This window comes from Centroberyx gerrardi, chromosome 16 (genome assembly GCF_048128805.1).
Source record: "Centroberyx gerrardi isolate f3 chromosome 16, fCenGer3.hap1.cur.20231027, whole genome shotgun sequence".
Lineage (NCBI taxonomy): Eukaryota > Metazoa > Chordata > Actinopteri > Beryciformes > Berycidae > Centroberyx > Centroberyx gerrardi.
The window spans coordinates 6,650,797-6,669,070 of record NC_136012.1 but is presented as its reverse complement, the minus strand read 5'-3'; the positions used below and the strand labels follow the sequence as shown (position 1 = coordinate 6,669,070).

Here is an 18,274-nt window from a genome sequence, read left to right as displayed (position 1 = left end):
CTGTTTTGCGGTGGAGTTTCACATTAACAAGCCCGTAATTCTGTACACATACATAAAGATGGCCTGTAGATTATAAAATATCTATAAAACAGTGCAACGTATGAGATTATATACACCCTCTAAGCTGTACAGGAAAGCATATAGCCTATTACTGTGGGGCTATAGTTGTTTTGTTTCTATATTTGTGTACATCCTCTATACTGTACATAACAACTGTAGTTCCTACAGTAAAGTAAGGTCCTTATTAAAGAGTAATAACATATTGAAATTACGTGGTCCAAGTCTGGACTGTGAATGCTCAAATAGGGGTCTACAAGTACTGTTGTTATACAATATGCCTAACTAACTTTAATGCAAAATATGCAATGTAACTTTTCTGCTGTAAGTATATCAAGAGCGAATTGTTGCTTAGTTGGTTTTCTGATTCCAGGCTAAGCAGAAAGAGAACTGGACTTACTTGGAATACTATGATCTTAGAAATAGTCTAAAGGATGTTAGAACTATGTGTTCAAGTTAGGACAGTGTCTTCTATATCGCCACATCTACGCACTGAAATAAACATTTGGCCTTATTATAAGGTGTGCATCAACGCATTAATTACAAAAAAAATATCTGAAGGAATCTATGACGTCAAGGGTGTTACCTTTAACTCATTGTCACCCTGAAGCAGAAAACAACAAACACTGGTTTTGGCAGCAGTTCTGGGATCAGCTCCCCCTGGACAAAAAATGAATCCTTCCAAAGAAAAAAAATGTTTTTCCTGAGGTGCAGGAAAATATTTCAATCAATAACAAAAATACTTTGATAGTGCATAATATAATACCTTCTAATAATACTCAATGGTAATCAACAAAATAAGGATTCAATGTAATAATGGAATAATATGTTTTTGGAGTTGGAGTTATGATTATAGAAACAAGTAACACAACTAAAGGCCTTAATAAATACGCAACATCTTATAGGTACTGGAGATAGACAACATTGCCTTCATGGGGATGGGGATTGATTACTGGGAGAAGTCATTGTGGATAAAATAGTGACTATAATGAAGAAATATAGCACAAAAATGCTTAAGCACATGGTTGTTGGTATTGCCCACTTAACATTGCCTCAAACTTTTGCCCAAGGAGCAATTCCTAATTCAAGTTTTCAATCCAAATCTTAATACATAACCATAGTTAAGATATATGATGGTTAAAAAACATAAAACTTGCCCTTTTTGGTCCACCTGACATTGAGATCAACATTTGGAATGATAAATCTTAGAATCTTTTCTCTCTGTGCAACATAACATAGTCAATTAGATTGGAATACCAATTTATTCAGAATAATTTTGGGACTGATTTTAATCTTCCTATGGCCCACATTTGGGCCCCAACCCAGTCTTTGAAAACCAGTGCCACAGATGATGTCCATGGAATGAATGAGGTTCATGAATGACTTCTGTTATTCCAGTTTTCATTCCTTTTTCCCAGATGCTGCTTGTTTGTAGTCGAGCCACAAACAGTTGAACACCACACAGAGAATAATTGATCCAAACATTACTCCGCTGATCTGTGCTAGGGGAAATTATGATCCAGATATAATAACTGGGTGTCACCAGTTGAAAAGAGAGCATTTGATCCAATAATACACCAATTGGGTTGCGAGTCCAGGCATTATTAAAATGATGAGCGAATGGATCCGGACATGATCAGCTGAGTAATCGATACAGGCTAGAGCCGCTGAGGAGGGAGTCGTTCAACCAACCAGGAGTAACTGATCCAGGCAAGATGAGCTGAACACAGAGCAGGTTTGATCACCAGTTGAACGGAGTGTTGATAGATGAGAGATGAGGAACGGATCCAGGTATATGAGGATTGGAGTTTTGAAGCCAGATATTGACCGTTAACCTAGACATCACCACACGATCAACTGAATCAAGCCATCAAATCTGCTTCCAGGCATGCTTTGATGAAGCAGGACTTTTGCTGGAGGCACAAAATGAGTCTAGATTTCCACTAAGTTGGTGCAGTGGCAGTGAGGAAACAGCCTGAATCCTGCTGGGAGACAGACACCGCACACAGCTCCAGGTAACCATGGTGTTCAGGCATGTGACAGCCATCGCTGCAACAAGCTCTCTGTGTGCTTTTTCAGACATTGCTAGTTCAAAACAGAGCTGCACTTCTAAACACCGGCAGTGGATGCGGGAGCTGTGGACTCTGGTATATTAAAATGTATAAAGCTAGACATATCCACTCAATCGCTGAGTTATAGATCCAAACAATTTTGATCCAGTTGAAGGAGTTGTGGGTCCGGGCTTCTAGATAAGGATGAAGTCGTGGATTCAGGCATGTTTGCTGAAGCCAGATTCATCTCCATTTGATCAATTGAGCTGTGGATCCGGGCATATTTACATACGCCTGAACAGAGATGAATGAAGTAGACAAGACTGTAGACAGAGTAATGAATTCAGGAATGTGTTGTTAATGCTTGTATGACGTCTTCCACCCCCAGAGATCAATGGCAGAACCGATCAGGATAAATGGATCCAGACACCACCAGTTGATCCCAGAGTAACAGATCCAGGCATCACCAGTTGAACAGCGAGTTCTGTCCAAGAGTCATGAAGTAAATCTGACTGCTGCCTCCCGACTGCACTGAAGCAAAGAAGACCTGCAGAGGGAGATTCAGTTTTAGGAATTACAATAAATGTTCACAATATATCACGATAGATTGAACTACACAGAGAAGTACAAGTATGTGATGTGAATAACTTAATCTTTGAATGAAAATGGGGCACTATGTATTGGGGGTGCAATGTAAATCCTACCTTGTCATTCCGTTCACACAGGAACTTGAGTTTCTGGGCCTTTTTGTGCATGAAAACACCCTCCAGGTTCCCTGTGTTGGCTGACCTCAGCTCTATGGCCTTATCCCCCCAACCCATCACCTGGTTAGACTGAAGGTAGGCTGGAGAGAGGGGGGGGGGGGGGGGGAGTTATTACAATTGAAGCACTGTATTGCTTTGGCAGCACAGGACTCATTCCTGTCATGCCAATAAGGCTGATTTGAATTTGAGAGAGAGAGAGAGAGAGAGACAGAGAGAGCGAGAGAGAGAGAGAAAGAGAGAGAAAGACATACATATATCATGCTAATAAAGCTCATTAAATTGAATTGAATTGAATTGAACTGAATTGAACTGAACTGAATTGAAGAGAGAGATGGGGGTGGACAGGAGGTGGACAGAGACAGGTAGAGAGACTGTCATACCTTCAGACTAAATGTCTTGATGAAAATCAATAAACACTTTTGCCTTATGTGTGTGTGAGACAGAGAGAGAGAGAGAGCAAGAGAGAGAGAGAGATGGAGAAGGACAGAAATACAGAAAGATATCTATAGACTGGACGTATATGTATATATATATATATAGAGCGAGAGAGAAATAGGGAGTGTGGTGTGTGTGTGTGTGTGTGTGTGAGAGAGAGAGAATCTATTCCCCACAGACAATCCCTATCCTAGAATAATGACCCATCTACTGGACCCAACACACACCATGCAGAATCACTTCCATCTTATTTTTAGCCCACCCTGTCCCAAATCTGTCTCCATAAGGTTGGGTTCAGTGTGTGTTCCCAGTGCTGAGGACAGCTACTGATCCAGAATCAGTAAGTGAAGTAACAGTTGAAGGCAGGGCTATTCCAATATGCTATATACAGTATACATCTTGAAAATAGCTCATAAGTTCATTAAAATTCAACAGCGAGTTTGACTTTCACGCCAGCTATAGGTGTGCCCCTGTATGTATCTCTGTGTGTATGAATGAAACTTACCGACTGACGCAGGCATCTCCCCCCACTGCAGCACTGTATCCTTGGTGATGCGGCCGTAGGTGTCGATGTAGACGCCCTCGTCTTCGTAACACACCAGAACCTCCGTCCCCGCGCTGTTTGGCAGAATGATGATGGCATGGGGACGGATGGAGCCCTGGATCTGTGGGACAAGCACACATTAAACTCTTACTTTGAATCTGATTTATTCCATTACTGCACATTTTCCAATGTTTGGTATATAAAACATAAAGGTGCATCTCTACCTCGGATGATACTCAAATTCTGAGATGCAACATTATCCTGCCAACTGTCTGGCTCTTGATGTTACATTTTTTTTAAACATATTAGGCATTTAACTGATGTTCTTATCCAGAAAGCCTTACAATAAGTACAACAGTAGAATAAGGGTCCTAGATTACCAACGTTACAAGCTACTGATAGTAAGGAGGTCAAGGGTCAGAGCCATGTCGCCTTGGCAATAGAATGATCATGTAAGAGTAAAGAAATAGAATTGAGCAAAGGAGAGAGATAGATGGGATTTTCTATGAAGTGCAGTGGGGAGGGGATGTGATTCTCTGGGTAGAAAACAAAAGATGACTTTTCAGCCTACGGATGACGATAGCTGACCCTGCTCTGGAGTGGGAAGGTCATTCCAATTACACATTGACTGCACCCACACACACCCACACACACAAATTAACATTCAGTGCCATCAAACAAGGAACCAATTCAGAAACATCTATCTAAGAGGAAATTACTTAAGCAACATACAGTATATCTAAGAGGAAACCAGTTCAGCAACACCTATCTAACAAAAAATCTGCTCAGCAACATTTATCTAACAAGAACCTAATTCAGCAACATTCATCTAACAGGAAACCAGTTCAGCAACAAGTATCTCATGGGAAAATAGTTCAGCAACAAGTTTAAGCAACATGTCTTTGCCAAGAAGTTAGTTCAGGAACAACTAGCATCCAGCTAACATCTAACTAACATGAAATCAGTTCAGCAACAAGCCACAAAAACTTCAATACGTTTCTGTGCTGTGTTAAGTAGGTGAATATGGTTTGTGTGTGTGTGCGTGTGTCGAGTGTCTCATACTTTACCGAAGTGTGTGCCACCACAATCCTGAGCATTAGAACAGGCATCCACAGACGCAATGCAATTTTAATCCGCTGCCTTGGAATCAGCATTGTAACATAGTCCACAGGCAGCAACGAGACAAAGATGTGTGTCTGTGTGTGCTTGTGTGTGTGTGTGTGTGTGGATGTTTAAGCGGTTTAGTAAGTGGGTGGAGAGTGCATCGTGTTCATGAAGGTGAGTGTGGGCAAATGTTTGAATAAGTGAATGTGTTTTTCGTCGGTGACTGTATGGGAGAAAAAGGGCAATTGAAGTGAGAATGTGTGTGTGAGTGAATGAGTTTAACCGTTGATGCAAGTGAGTGTGTGTTGGACGATGTGCAAGTAGGAATGGGTGTGTGAGAGAAGGTGTGTGTGTGTGAGTGTGGGCGTACAGCAAAGAAAAAAGCCTGAGAGTATAAGAGTAAGCCCAAGAGTACTCAGAGAGTGAATTGCGAGTGTGTTTGAGCGTGTGTGAGTGGGTCTAAAAGTGCTCTGTAACGGTGTGTGTGTGTGTGTGAGAGAGAGAGAGAGTGTGTTGAACGCTTGCGTGTGTGTGTCTGAGAGAGAAAGGGAAAGAAAGAAGAGAGATAGAAAGAGAGCGCTGAATGATAGCGGAGCAGGAGCATTGTAAGGCACCGGTGTAGTAGGCAGCTGTGTGTGCAGACTCGCTTAATATACCAGAGGAAGAGCGAGAAAAAAAAAACCTCCACAGGAGCAAGAACAGGTCAGGACACACACACACGCACACACACACACACACACACACACACACACACGGATAACATCGTTTGCGAGAGAAGGAGGACAGGAGGGATGTATTTTTAGAGGTTTATTTCTCTCTTCGTATCTCCGTCTCTCTCTCTCTCTCTCTCTCTCTCTCTCTGTCTCTCCAACTCCCCCTCGCTTGTGGAAACTAGCACACATTAAGGGTAGCTGGGGCAGAGTGTGTGTGTGAGTGAGAGAAAGAGAGAGAGAGAGAGGCGGAGAGTGTATGAACGAGAGATAGAGAGCGAGCAAACTCTGGATAGAGCCATCTTATAGAGCTAAGACTGAGAGAGAGGCAGAAATGTTCAGTATATATGTGTTCATGTGGCTAGATCAAACAACCTTGAGTGGAAGTAAAGGAGGGCTTGGGGTTACGGATGTGGAGTGGATCTACATTGCCTCCAGATTGACTCATCTCAACATGCTCAATAGTGATGATGCTGCAGTCTGGGAGCACACATCAGAAGTCTTGGGTATGTCTAAGCTGATGGTCTTGATATTTGGCAGCCTTGGACATATTCACTAACTTGCTGTTAGAGGCTTGAAGATTTCACGCCAACCCAAAAAACAAGAACTAGTAAAATCCTGTCAGGCTGTATGGCAGATAAGATGTTTTTGTATCCTTTAACCATGTTGAACTTCTGTAATAATTCAATCTTATGTAAGTATTTGACAAAGTGCTCCAAATGATGTGATACCCACTCACTTTCAGAGTCGTAGGCACACTAAAACACCAGCAAGTTGACAAAATCTGATCTTTTTCCAATCAGAAACACTGATTTAATCACACAATTCATCCATGAACATCTATGAAATAGTTTTCTAGTTTTCTGTTGCCAAGAGACTGCATCTCCCCACTTCTCATCTATCAGCTGTCCAGTCACAAAAGTCGATCCCCTTGACCATGGATTCTTACACTATGGAGCCAAGACATAAAATGGGTCACAGGTTTGTTTCTGTCTGCATTTCTCAATTGAGTGCCAGTCTGAAAATGTTGAAGAAGCCCTGACAGAATATTATATGTGTAATACTGTATGTAGTCAGACCGCTGCGGCTGAGTCGAGACCACCGATCTTTATATAGAAACCATAGAAACCAGAGGATGTAATGTGTCTGTCGCTATGTGAATAGAGATATGAGTCAACACCAGGGTGGGAAATGAATACCAACCACCAGCCAAATGTTGGTACATTTGTCTCTACCAGCCACTTTGGCAGATGCTTTTAAGTTCTATTCTCATAATCAGTTTATCAGGCAGAATAGGGATAGTGGCTAGCAAGTTTTGACATTCACTAGCCACTGTAGCCAGTAGATCAAAAACCTAGTTTCCTACTCTAGTCTAGAACACTCTAAGGGATACTTACAATAGGTGCATCAGTAGAATAAGTTAAAATTTGTGTACCAACATTATAAAGCCGCCAATAATAGAGTGTAAGGGACATGATGCAATGTCCAGACAGTAGAATAAGCAATTCAAATATTCCTGTGTCCCTGGAACACTGATGTATTGTTAACAAAACAAATAGCCTAATAATTTTAGAAGTGCTGGTTATACACATAGGAAAAAGCAAGGCAGAAGATTTTCTTAAGTCGAAGTCTTTGCCACAGCCTGATCCCCAAACCCCTGTGGTTCTAAAAGTCTCCCAACAAACATATTTAACAGAATGCGTCAGTATCTGAATGTGAATATGACTCACCGGAAGCTATAGCGAGCTTCACTTGCCCACATACAGCAGAGGAGTGGGCGATTAGTTCGAATGTAAAGCCCTAAATTAATTTGCACACATCATTTTCATAACAAGTTAAGGTCTTCTTGAAGACCTTAACTTGAAGATGGGAAAAAAAACTTTCTGCAACTTCCATAAGCCATCATAAGTAAATATGATGATACAAATATTACCAACATAAACAAATCTTTTACACTGTGGAAATACATACCATGTATAACCATCAAATATAGCTAGTCCTTGTATTGTTTACATATGTTTTGGGCATTTAGCTAAGAAGTTACAATGAGAGCAACAGGTAGAGATTTGGTGTCTTATTCAAGGACTTGCTCAAAAGTTCTGTCAGTCAATTGGAGCTGGAAAAAATGTTTTTAAATCAGTGGATCAAAACGTAAACAAAGTCAGTACTAGGGCAACATACCTGGCACTCCTGGTTATGAACCTACTGGGACTTATTTTTTTTTTATCATGTATTTTCCCAAATCCAATCAAATCCAATCAAAACCAACCAACCAACTAAACAAATAAATATGAAACTAAATTAAAAATAAACTTCTAAAAATGCGACTGGTCCAAAACCAGCAATAAAATGTATTGAAAATCATAGGAAAACAGTAAAGTGACTATGATGATGCGCATAAAAAGCGTCTACTAATATGAAAGTGACCCACGCCTCACTAGATCAATGTCTACAATTTAAATGCGAGTCTAAACACCATATGAGGGATAAAATAAAGGTGTCTGAATAGGAATCTGAACATGAGTCACCACATGCTGCTGTCAGCTCTACCTGCCCACGTCCTGAACAAAGACACAGAGAGAAAGAGAGAGACAGAGAGAGAGAGAGAGAGAGAGGAAAGAACAAAGATGTAGTGAAGTTCAAATGTAGAAAAGAAAAAGAAGAGAAGAGAAAAACCGAGGGAAAAACAGGAGCAAATGAACAAAGCTGCCATGGGTGACGGAGTGGGAGAAGAGAGAGAGAAGAGACAGATGAAAGAGAGGAGGAGAAGAGAGCAGAGTGGTTGACAGCTATAGACTGACTGAGTGGGAGGAGAGAGAGAGAGAGAGAGAGAGAAAGAGAGGAGGTTGGAAAGAGGAAAAGAGGAGAAAAGAAAGGAGAGCGGTGACTGACATCTGTAGACTGAGTGGGAGGATGAGGAGGAGGAGAAGAGCATCCTGAGAGAGAGAGAGAGGGGAGGGAGGTGACATAGATAGAGATGCATGGGTGAACGGAGAGATAATAGATGATGGATAGAAAGGCAAAATGACAGTCAGGTATAATAGAGAGCTCCAGATAAAAAGAACAAATACAGTGAAATCATATCTATATCATCACCCAGACGTGATAGATAGATAGATAGATAGATAGATAGATAGATAAATAGATTCTTACATGTGTAGGCAGGTAAAGGTCGTAAGGCGTTCCAGAGTCGACGTCAATGGCGTGGAAACCAGACAGGGAACCGTAGATGACCTTTAACCTTTGGCCTTCCTCCACTGTCAGGTCAACAGACATGGGCTTTTGAGGCAGAGAGCTGAACGACTGGGTAAACACACACAAAACACACACACAAACACATACACACAAATAGACAAAAAAATGTAGTTAGAAGTGAAACTCTTCTGTAGAAAGGCTTGAAGTTATATTTCGTTTGGTTAGAACATTTAGAATTTTAGTGAACAGTTTTCTATAGGAGCTTATGAATGTTTATCCAACAATATTGGTTGTTTCTCATAATAACTCATAATCCCAGCCACTCACTAATGTTAATGATACATTTTGCAATAGAAATAGAGTGCATGATTACTATTAATTACAACCCATGTCCCAGGTGGAGATGTTTTCATTGAGTTGGCTCAAGTTTTTTTTGTGTCTGTCCACCAAATACAAAAATAGCACCCATCAGTGGGACAGAAATAGATCGACAATACAGACTGAATTTGATCCGTTTATAAGGGCCCTATAATTCTGAACACTGCTACACATATATGGCAGGCGTTCCTGCCAATTTGCCCATTGGACCATCAAAGGCTGCATGAAGGGATTTCCCCTCATTTTGAAATGCTACATGTCTCTGAAGCTTTTCAAATGTTTGCCCTGTCTGTGCCAAAGTTGGTACATTGCCTTATTGGACTGGTACACATAGATACTTGATAACCAATGAACCTGAGACAAGGTGTGGCGTATTACGAAAATGTGCAGCAGTTTGTACCATCATTATGAAACTTGTAAGGTAAAGAACCTACTAGAGTATTTTAAAAATCAACCAAGAGGGGCACAACAAATGTAAGAATAATCCATAAATATAATTTGTGACACATGTCCTTGGGCCACGTATTAATCAATGTGTCAAGTTTGGTTGTCATTGGTGCTTGTGGGTGTGGCCTATCACATGCTGGCTGATATGTCAAGGTGGGTTAGGACTTGGTATACCACCATACCAACTTACAGCCTGGAGCTGTTCCACTGACAAATGAATGGACAATGTGAGTGACTTTGGGAACTCAAAAGCTTGCATCCAAACACCCTTCACACTACAGTCATGGTATCACTTCCAAACAAGGCAGTCAGTGTATTTCAGGCCTTTCTGAAGGGAGAGGAGAGAGGGTTAAACTGCGTAGTGCAGAGGAGAAACTAGCTCAGGCCACGAAGGACGCAGAGAAATGGGACACAGCTCTGATGAGCGTCTGTGTGTGTGACTCTCTGAGCCTGGATGTATCGTGTCTGTGTGTGTGTAAGTACGTAAATGTGTGTGGCTGCGTGTGTGAAGGTGACCCTAATAGATTTTCTGTCCATGTCTATCAATGTTTTGTCCTAGATAAACAGAGATAGAGTGAGGACAGGAAACACAATGGAGTACAGTATCGGCAAAAAGATGGTGATGGTTTAACCAGTTCAGAGATTCGAAAAAGGACTTTGGCTACTAGCCTGGCAGGGCTATTTGGTAGCCATCTCCATTAGACCCCATTCAAAATCCCACCAAATGCAGGTCATGAGCAATTTGAGGTTTTGGGGTCATTTAGTAATGTGATACCATAACCTTAGCCTAATTGGCCTGACTCTGAAGCTAAGAACTGATCAGACTTAGCAGTATTAAATACAATATTTCTTATTGGACTTGAAGGTAATTGGCTTATGGTGAGGTTTAAGAGCCCAGGCTTTTAACTCCATAGGCCTGACATTCTTGCTCACCTCCCATCATCAAATTAATAACCTGCTAGAGCCTCACTAGTACCACAGAAATCATTTTATAGCTTGTATCTATTATGTACCTTACACCTTCTTCACAGCCAGGGCAAAGAGCTTCTCCACATTCTCTTTCCTTCCCTCTTCTCTCTCATCTATCTTTGCTGCCTCTCTCCCTTTCTCTAGCAGAGAAATAAAATAAGTCGATAATATATGAAATACCTCTTACTACACAACAATAACTGTTACTAACCTTGAAGGCCATGAATTTATGGTAGGGTTTCGGGGCCCAGGCGTACACCTCCACGGCATTCTTCAAAGCGATCACCAAGAACTTGATCTTCTCATAGCGCACTGGGAAAAAAAAGACGAACAGAAGACAGAAGACAGAAAATAAGCTTAACCAACTCTTTTTCTTCCCCTAATGTAATGGAGTTGTGAGCTTTTTGTGATGTGATGATAAGTGAGCTGCTCTGGTAAACAACTAAACCAATTTAGTACCCTAAGAAGTGCATACTTGATGACTCCGTAGTACATGCAGCTCTCTAGAATGCTTGTTGTTTCTAGTTCTTACTTGACAATTGTCACTATATAGTGTGATAAAGCACTTAGTGTCCTTTGTTGTGCGCTTAGTTGTGTACTTACCAACTTTATAGTGCACACAGCCCTCCAGGTCACCTACTGAGGTCCAGCCCTGTCTCTTCTCCACCTCTGGGTCATTATGGAGGATCTTATTCCTTAACCAGGACAGGTAGTACAGACGAAGCTTGTTCTTTTTACCTACAGACACAGAGAGAGAGAGAGAGAGATGGAGAGAAGGAAGGAAAGGGAAATTGATTGGATGAAGCTTTCATGATTTCTGTGGGGAAATTGGGTAAGGGTGGAAGGGGAGTTGTAGTTAGGAACTGAAAAAGGAACTAGCGGGAGAGAAGAGTTTGTGCTAGTTCAATAGAGCTATTGATTTTTATTTATCCAGGACAGGTTTGCTGTCGTAGCAATGACCTGCTTCGGATTTTTGTATCCGGCCGGGGGGTTTCACGTAATTTCTGATGACAAGCCTGCTTCTCTAAGAACTAGCATGAGAAAAGCCTGTGGATTTTTGGGGTCTAAGAGAAGGCTACTTGAAGTCAGTAAACGTAATTATTAACTATTTTCTTTTGTGGTTTTGATCTAAACACTGGTTTGTACAGCAGGTGGAGGAACATTTTGAAAGCTGAGACAATTGATTTCTAACATTTAAAACAGCAGATTTATTCACAGGGGGGCGTATTTGATTTACATCATACATCAGACAAAAACAAAGACACACTCAACTGATCTTTGGACAAAAAAATTAAATATACCCCAATGAGCCAAGTGTGCTTTGCCTTTCTACTGCTAGCTGCCGTGTGCACATATTTACATGTGAGTATATATATATGCATGCATCCGTGTCAGTGTGTGTTGCCATATGGGTGTGTGCACATTCTATTTACACATGAGCCTCCATGTACCTGATATAGTGATCAGGACATTGAGTCCTTCCAGTACGTCCATCTGCTGAAACCTGCGTCTGCTGATGAGGGAGTAAACTTTCCCCTGCCCGCTGCGATCCAGCAGCCACAGACCGCTCTCCGTCCCCACCAGCAGATTCACACCTACAGACAGACACACAGACAAACCTTTTACATTCCACAAGTAGCGTATTGTACCTGTATAATCCATCTATTCATCCATCTAGCCTATCTATTTCTCTATCTCAATAATGTGGTATAATCTATAAACCAAACTATAAAAACTACAAACCCCATAGGCCAGCGCAGAGGACCTCGGTGTTGAATTTCTTCTTGTACTTGCGGATCTCTGGAGTGTCGCTCTGCGGCCGGATGTTGGTGGGGTTCACATTCACCACAGAGCCCTTCCTGTGGTTCTCTCTCCTGATTGGCTCAGCCTTACAGCCCGCTACACCAGGACAGGAAAAGAGAAGATGAAAAAACAGTTGGACCTGACTTACGCGGCCTAACAATGTATGGTGAACAGGTACAATGTGACAGGGTTAGGGTGTGTAAGGTGTGTAAGGTGCTTTAGATAAAAATATCTGGAAAACTGCATGACATACTGTATATTACGGGCGAAACAAGAATAAAAAATTCAGTGTGTATTGAGTAATTTCTTTTGATCTGCCTGCCAAGGAATCTGTTTAAGTATGCATTTTCAAACTGTGTGTTCATGTTTGTACATGTGTATGGGTGTGTGTGCGTGTGCGTGTGTGTGTGTAAGTGTAAATGCACTCACTCGGGCTCTGTGGTGGTGATATCTGCAGCAGTCTCGGATCGATGAAGGGCAGGAAGGAGGAAGAGGAGGATGAAGAGCTGTTTTTGCCAGTAGGGCTGCTGACAGCCTAATGAATACAACAACAACAATTATAAAAAAAAATATATTGACATTTCTCTGTGGTTTGCTGTTGAAAGTTTACTATGTTTGACAGTGGATGCATTGTTTGAGGTTTTGGTTCCATGCTCATCAATTTGAATGTGAAATGAGGTTTAAGATAGATTTGTAGACATATTGGATGAACAGTAAAGGAACTCCAATCATTTATGGTCATCCCTTTCAGGATATAGTCAAATATTCTTATAGGTCAATGACTATGAGTCTGCAACCCATTAACATCACCAAAATCTTGATATCTGGCTGTCAGGCTCTCTCTCTTTCAAGCCTTCTTGCATTTCCATGTCTATGACTAGTTAAGTTATGACTAATATACTTGGCTCTAAGTTAGTATGAGGATATATGAAATACATGGTTGGCTAAATGAGTATAAGTTAAGTTAGGTTAAGGTGGAAACTACATGATTATTAAGACATTGTGTCTCACTTATCGAAGCAGATTGCTGTATACCATCTAACACTGTGCCATCATCGCCCTCTGGTGGAAAACTAAAACTTCTGCGACTATTCACACTGCAAATAATACTTATCTTAACAAGTAAATTGGTCTAGTATTGAGTTATCTTTTTTTAAAACAAGTGAAAGAAAATCTGACAACGGGGTATGATAACTTATTTACAACGTAAATCAACTTCTTGAAAATTCTTGAAGCAAGTTGATTTGCAAACAAGTGAAATCATCTCAGCCCGTTGGTAGATTTCTTTCAATGACTCAATACTAGACTCAATGACTTGTTAAGATGGACAATTTCTGCAGTGCAGGAAGATTGTGTTCATGAAGTGTAGTATTTCTGAACACAAGCTGTTGCAATAGTGTGAACTGAATGATAATGGAATCTCTTCAGGGAGCAAAATCTGCATCGAACCAAATCAAAATGAGAAGTGCTGACTCAGTTTAATGATAAAGGACTTTGGGAGGAACAAGGACTTAAATAACTCACTAATAAAATCAATAAAGTCTGTGTGTGCATACAAATCTGTCTGTCTACACATTCCTCCTGACTTGTTAAACTCACATGTTGATCCTGGTGTGTTGGGGCTCGGGGGGCCGTGGGCGACTGCGAGTAGTTGAGTTCACGTGTTCGGTGCTGCTGGCCCAGTGCGTTATGGGTAGGACTGGAGGAAGAGGTCTTCTGCAGGAGGTCTGGGAGCAGGTAAGTATCGTCTGAACCCGGCCTAGAAAGCTGTACGACACACACACACACACATACGCACACACAAAGTAAAAGAGGGAGCTGTTAAAAGGTGATTTAAATGGTGGGTCGCGACATGTTCATCTTTTCTGACCCTCAGTTAACTGTTTAAGGATGGATGAAAGGAAATGTGTAATGAAACATACGTGAGCCATCTTCCAATCAATCCACAAGCTCTGAGTTTGTAATTAGTCTGTTATAGTCTGTTCTGTCATTTGACAATTCCCAAAGAGTGACGACTCTCAATTTCTAATGATCTCAGACTAGATCATTCAACCAGCCACATCAGTAGTCTCCTTCTAACAGCATGGATAGAGCACCCTCTAGTTGTTAAACATGGAAATGCAGCAATGCTGAAGAGAGGAGAGGAGATGAGAGGAGAGAGAGAGGAGCGTGTGTGTGTCTGTACCATCTGTGTATATTGGTGTGTATGCACAGTAGATGTGCAGGTTACCTGGTTGAGATTGTGGTGTGGCTGTAGTACGATGCCGTCAGGTATCCCTCTGAAGTACTTCCCTTTTCCATTGGACAGGCCAGATCTAGAAGCACAGAGCGTTCAAGAGTTTAGACCAGACTAGAAGTACTGCAGTAGCTAGTTAGAAACAAGATCAGTAGATCTTCAGGTTCTATGGAAACAATATATAATAAGACATAATAAGACAGTGTAGTTTCCTTTACAACAACACAGGTTTGGACCAGCAACTAATTTCATTGGGACCAAGCATTTCCACAAATGGTGACTCTGACTCTCATTGTAACATTGTAATCTAGACACCTTTGCCAAAGCAGACACAGAGAAACTGAATTGTAAAAATGAATGATACAATTCAAACACTGTCATGCTATGTTGATATTTCATGTGGGCTAATTCTGTAAACCAATTCCTCACATTCAGAATCATACATATAATAGAGCTGTGCCAATGTGATGACTAAGGCCCTAATAGTTCCCAATGTTTCAATAAGCTGATGTTCACAGGCAGCAAATACAATAAATAAATACACTGTTTGTCAATGGGAAGCCCTGAATTAATGTGACATTTTAATCAGACTCCACCCAAATTATGTATGGATATGTATTATTACTACAACAATAATGATAGCCTGGGTTTCAGTGAGAGTTTTTAATTGTCCCATTGCCTAAATATTATTTCAGAGGCTTTTTGATCATGACAGGAATACAATTCTGAAGAAAACACTGAATTTGATTTAGAATTTTTTGGATTTTTTTTTAGCATGAAAATTGACAATTCTAAAGATATTGAATACTGGCAATACTGGCTATCAGCAGCTTCGATCCAAAAATATTAGTATAGTTACATTTGCTTGGATAGGAATCTACTGACAGGGGCTTGTTTCCCCCTCTCTCAGCTCGACATCTCCATTTGTATCCATTCTAAACTAGTAAATACTGTTTTGACACAATAAGGCACTACAATTGCTGACCCAGAACAATTTTCAACATTGTGACGCTCCGAGAAACCTCAAATGATGCCACGGGATTTTCCTGTGTACGGTATTTGGAAATTCAAATGTGTCAAAATCTTGTAGTTTCAACTCACCCTTAGTAGTCGGCAGAAACACTTCTATATAAAGGCTTTCTCAGTACATGCAGTAATACAACTGGGTGCTGGACTCAACTTCACGGTAATCTCTCATTCTTAGCATTGGTTTTGCAATTACTGTGTAACTTCCTCAGCTTGCAACAGGTCATGTTTCATAAACCTGTAGCTTGTGGAAGGAGCCTTGCTCAATAAATTTGTGCACAGTGGGCCACAACTGAATGGTACAAAGCTCCTACCGTTGTGAAGTTCATATATTTCAGTACAGAGTAAAATGGAAAGCATGGTTTAGTTCACTGGTAACAGAATAGAAATGAATGGAGTCATAGGGTCATTCTTGATAAAATCATGATTAATGAACTTCAGTTGACAACAACACATTTGTGCTAAATGAAGAAGACTTTGTCCTGAATTTGAAACATGTCATGGTATCAATAATAAGCATCGTGATTGCAATAATAATCATGATGATAGTGATGATGACCTCACCTGTTCCTCTCTTCATCGTCACTGCTGCCGACCTCGTCACTGGAGGAGGAGTATTCTGTGGCCTTGTTAAGCCGACCCAGAGCGGCCTTTACACCCTGCGTGAGTGGCTGTGAGGAAGTGTGAAAAGGGACAGAGGTAAAGTGAAAAAGAGAATCACATCTCTGTCACACACACTAGTCATACCAACTTTTATACTAAATATAGAATATTTTATTATTATATTTCCAGGTTGACTTTTTTCATAAAGAACAACTATCTTCATCCTAGCACAACTTCATGAACCAGGTAAATTTTGGTTCCAAAGGCCTGGTCTGACAGACATGTCAGAGATATGCAGGGCTGTATGTGGATAATGTGTGGCAGTGGGGTAGAATTTGGCCATGGCTGTAAAAAAAAAAAAATCAGAAGAAAAATTGAAATTTTACTTGTGTAGGTCCACCAATTGAGCTGTCTTGAGTTTTCCTGTGCTGCTGTAGACGGTGCTGCAGTAGAGGACTCTCCAGCTTCAAGTAACCTACAACACATACACACACACAAACACATAGAGGAACGTACATTAGCAATAGTTATCCAATTAGACCATAACAGCAGCAGGGTGGTATAGTGAGCAGGGACACCACACTTCAATTGTAAGAACCAGGTTCAAGCCCCCATGTTGGAAAGCATCCTCCCTGCTGAAGTCCTTGATCAAGACACTGAATCCCTACCAGCTCCAGGCTGCTGCTCTGTATCTGAACCTGACCTCTGACCTCCCTGTGGAGGAGGAGGGGCAAGAGAACAGAGGATTTCTCTACAGGGATCAATAGAGTATCAGATAATTATTTGTCAAACTCTGTAATGGAAGAATAGGCAATGACAAAATGTTATGGCCCCGTTTCCTCTTGACATATTAGATGTCCATAGTTGGTTTTCATACTGTGACAATCACAGTCACACAGAAGTTAGAACATCTTTCATAACCCTACAATTTTAGCACACCTGTTATAAAATATACCATCATTTACAGGTGCTATGTGTAGCATTTTAACATCAATAAATCATCACCACATTAATGTTGAGACATTAGTATAACTACCATAAACAATCAAGACCATTGCCGAGAAAATTGGCAGCCTCTACCGGCCTCTACACTGCATTTTACATTGTGTGTCAGCGGGTCTGATTTGGTGAGATATCTTCTGGATTGCTTAACAGCACAAACAGAGATTGCTTTATGGCACAAGACAGGTAGAGGGCGCTGTTCTTCCAGTGCAAACAGAGCTAAAGCTTTTAGAGTTTTGGCAAAAAAGATGGTGGAAGGAGTGAAAGGCCAATGGAAAAATCACTTCCAACATGTTTATCCTCTTCAGTAAAGTCAAAGTGAAAACCCTTGACTAAAGCAACAGGAAGCAAGCAACCATGGTCTCATTTGTTTATGGTAATTATACCCAGGTATCACACTTATTTTGACCGTGACATATTGCTGTTTAAGAATGCTACATGTAGCATCCTTAAAAAAGGCACAGACATCAAGGAAGAAACCAACTTTTTCTCAGTTGCAGAGAGTGGAGGTATAAGGTTTTTTATGACAGTAAAGCTGTGTGAGTCACTACGAGTATCTCTGATCTGTGACTCCAAACAAAGACAGCTGAGGCCAGTAGTCAAACTGAGTGGGCGGCATCAAGAGCTGCTTCCTCCCAGCTACACACAGAGGGCAACTTTGAAATACTAAACATATTCTCCTCGATCTCCCTCTCCTTTCTAGCTCTCCCGGTCCCTCTCTAAGCAACAAGAGCGGCTTCCTCGCCGCCACACACAGAGGACACAGAGAGCAGAGCTTTGAAATAGATGAGAGTTGTTTTTTTCTTCCTCTCTAGACACACGGGTGGGAGAGGGCAAGCTTTGAACGGATTACCCTATGTACGGCTGCTCTCTCCTTTATAAGTGTGTGTGTGTGTGTGTGTGTGGAGTGTGTGGGTTGCAAGGCAGTGGGCTGCATGGGCTGGGTGTGG

The 18,274-nt window shown here is 41.1% G+C and overlaps 1 protein-coding gene across 1 annotated transcript in view; it reads right to left on the bottom strand.

The window, feature by feature from the left end:
• Positions 1-2,424: 2,424 nt before the first annotated feature.
• LOC139933137 (mitogen-activated protein kinase kinase kinase kinase 4) overlaps positions 2,425-18,274 on the bottom strand; it is a 62,224-nt gene continuing 46,374 nt past the window's right edge. The window contains exons 20-32 of the mRNA XM_078289290.1: positions 16,709-16,797; positions 16,284-16,390; positions 14,688-14,772; positions 14,057-14,224; positions 12,887-12,992; positions 12,398-12,553; positions 12,106-12,249; positions 11,258-11,392; positions 10,866-10,966; positions 8,819-8,968; positions 3,813-3,972; positions 2,813-2,952; positions 2,425-2,655 (exon numbers count right to left, since the gene is read on the bottom strand). Coding sequence (XP_078145416.1) covers positions 2,572-2,655; positions 2,813-2,952; positions 3,813-3,972; positions 8,819-8,968; positions 10,866-10,966; positions 11,258-11,392; positions 12,106-12,249; positions 12,398-12,553; positions 12,887-12,992; positions 14,057-14,224; positions 14,688-14,772; positions 16,284-16,390; positions 16,709-16,797 — 1,625 coding nt within the window. The 3' untranslated portion in view covers positions 2,425-2,571. The remainder of the gene's footprint in view (positions 2,656-2,812; positions 2,953-3,812; positions 3,973-8,818; positions 8,969-10,865; positions 10,967-11,257; positions 11,393-12,105; positions 12,250-12,397; positions 12,554-12,886; positions 12,993-14,056; positions 14,225-14,687; positions 14,773-16,283; positions 16,391-16,708; positions 16,798-18,274) is intronic.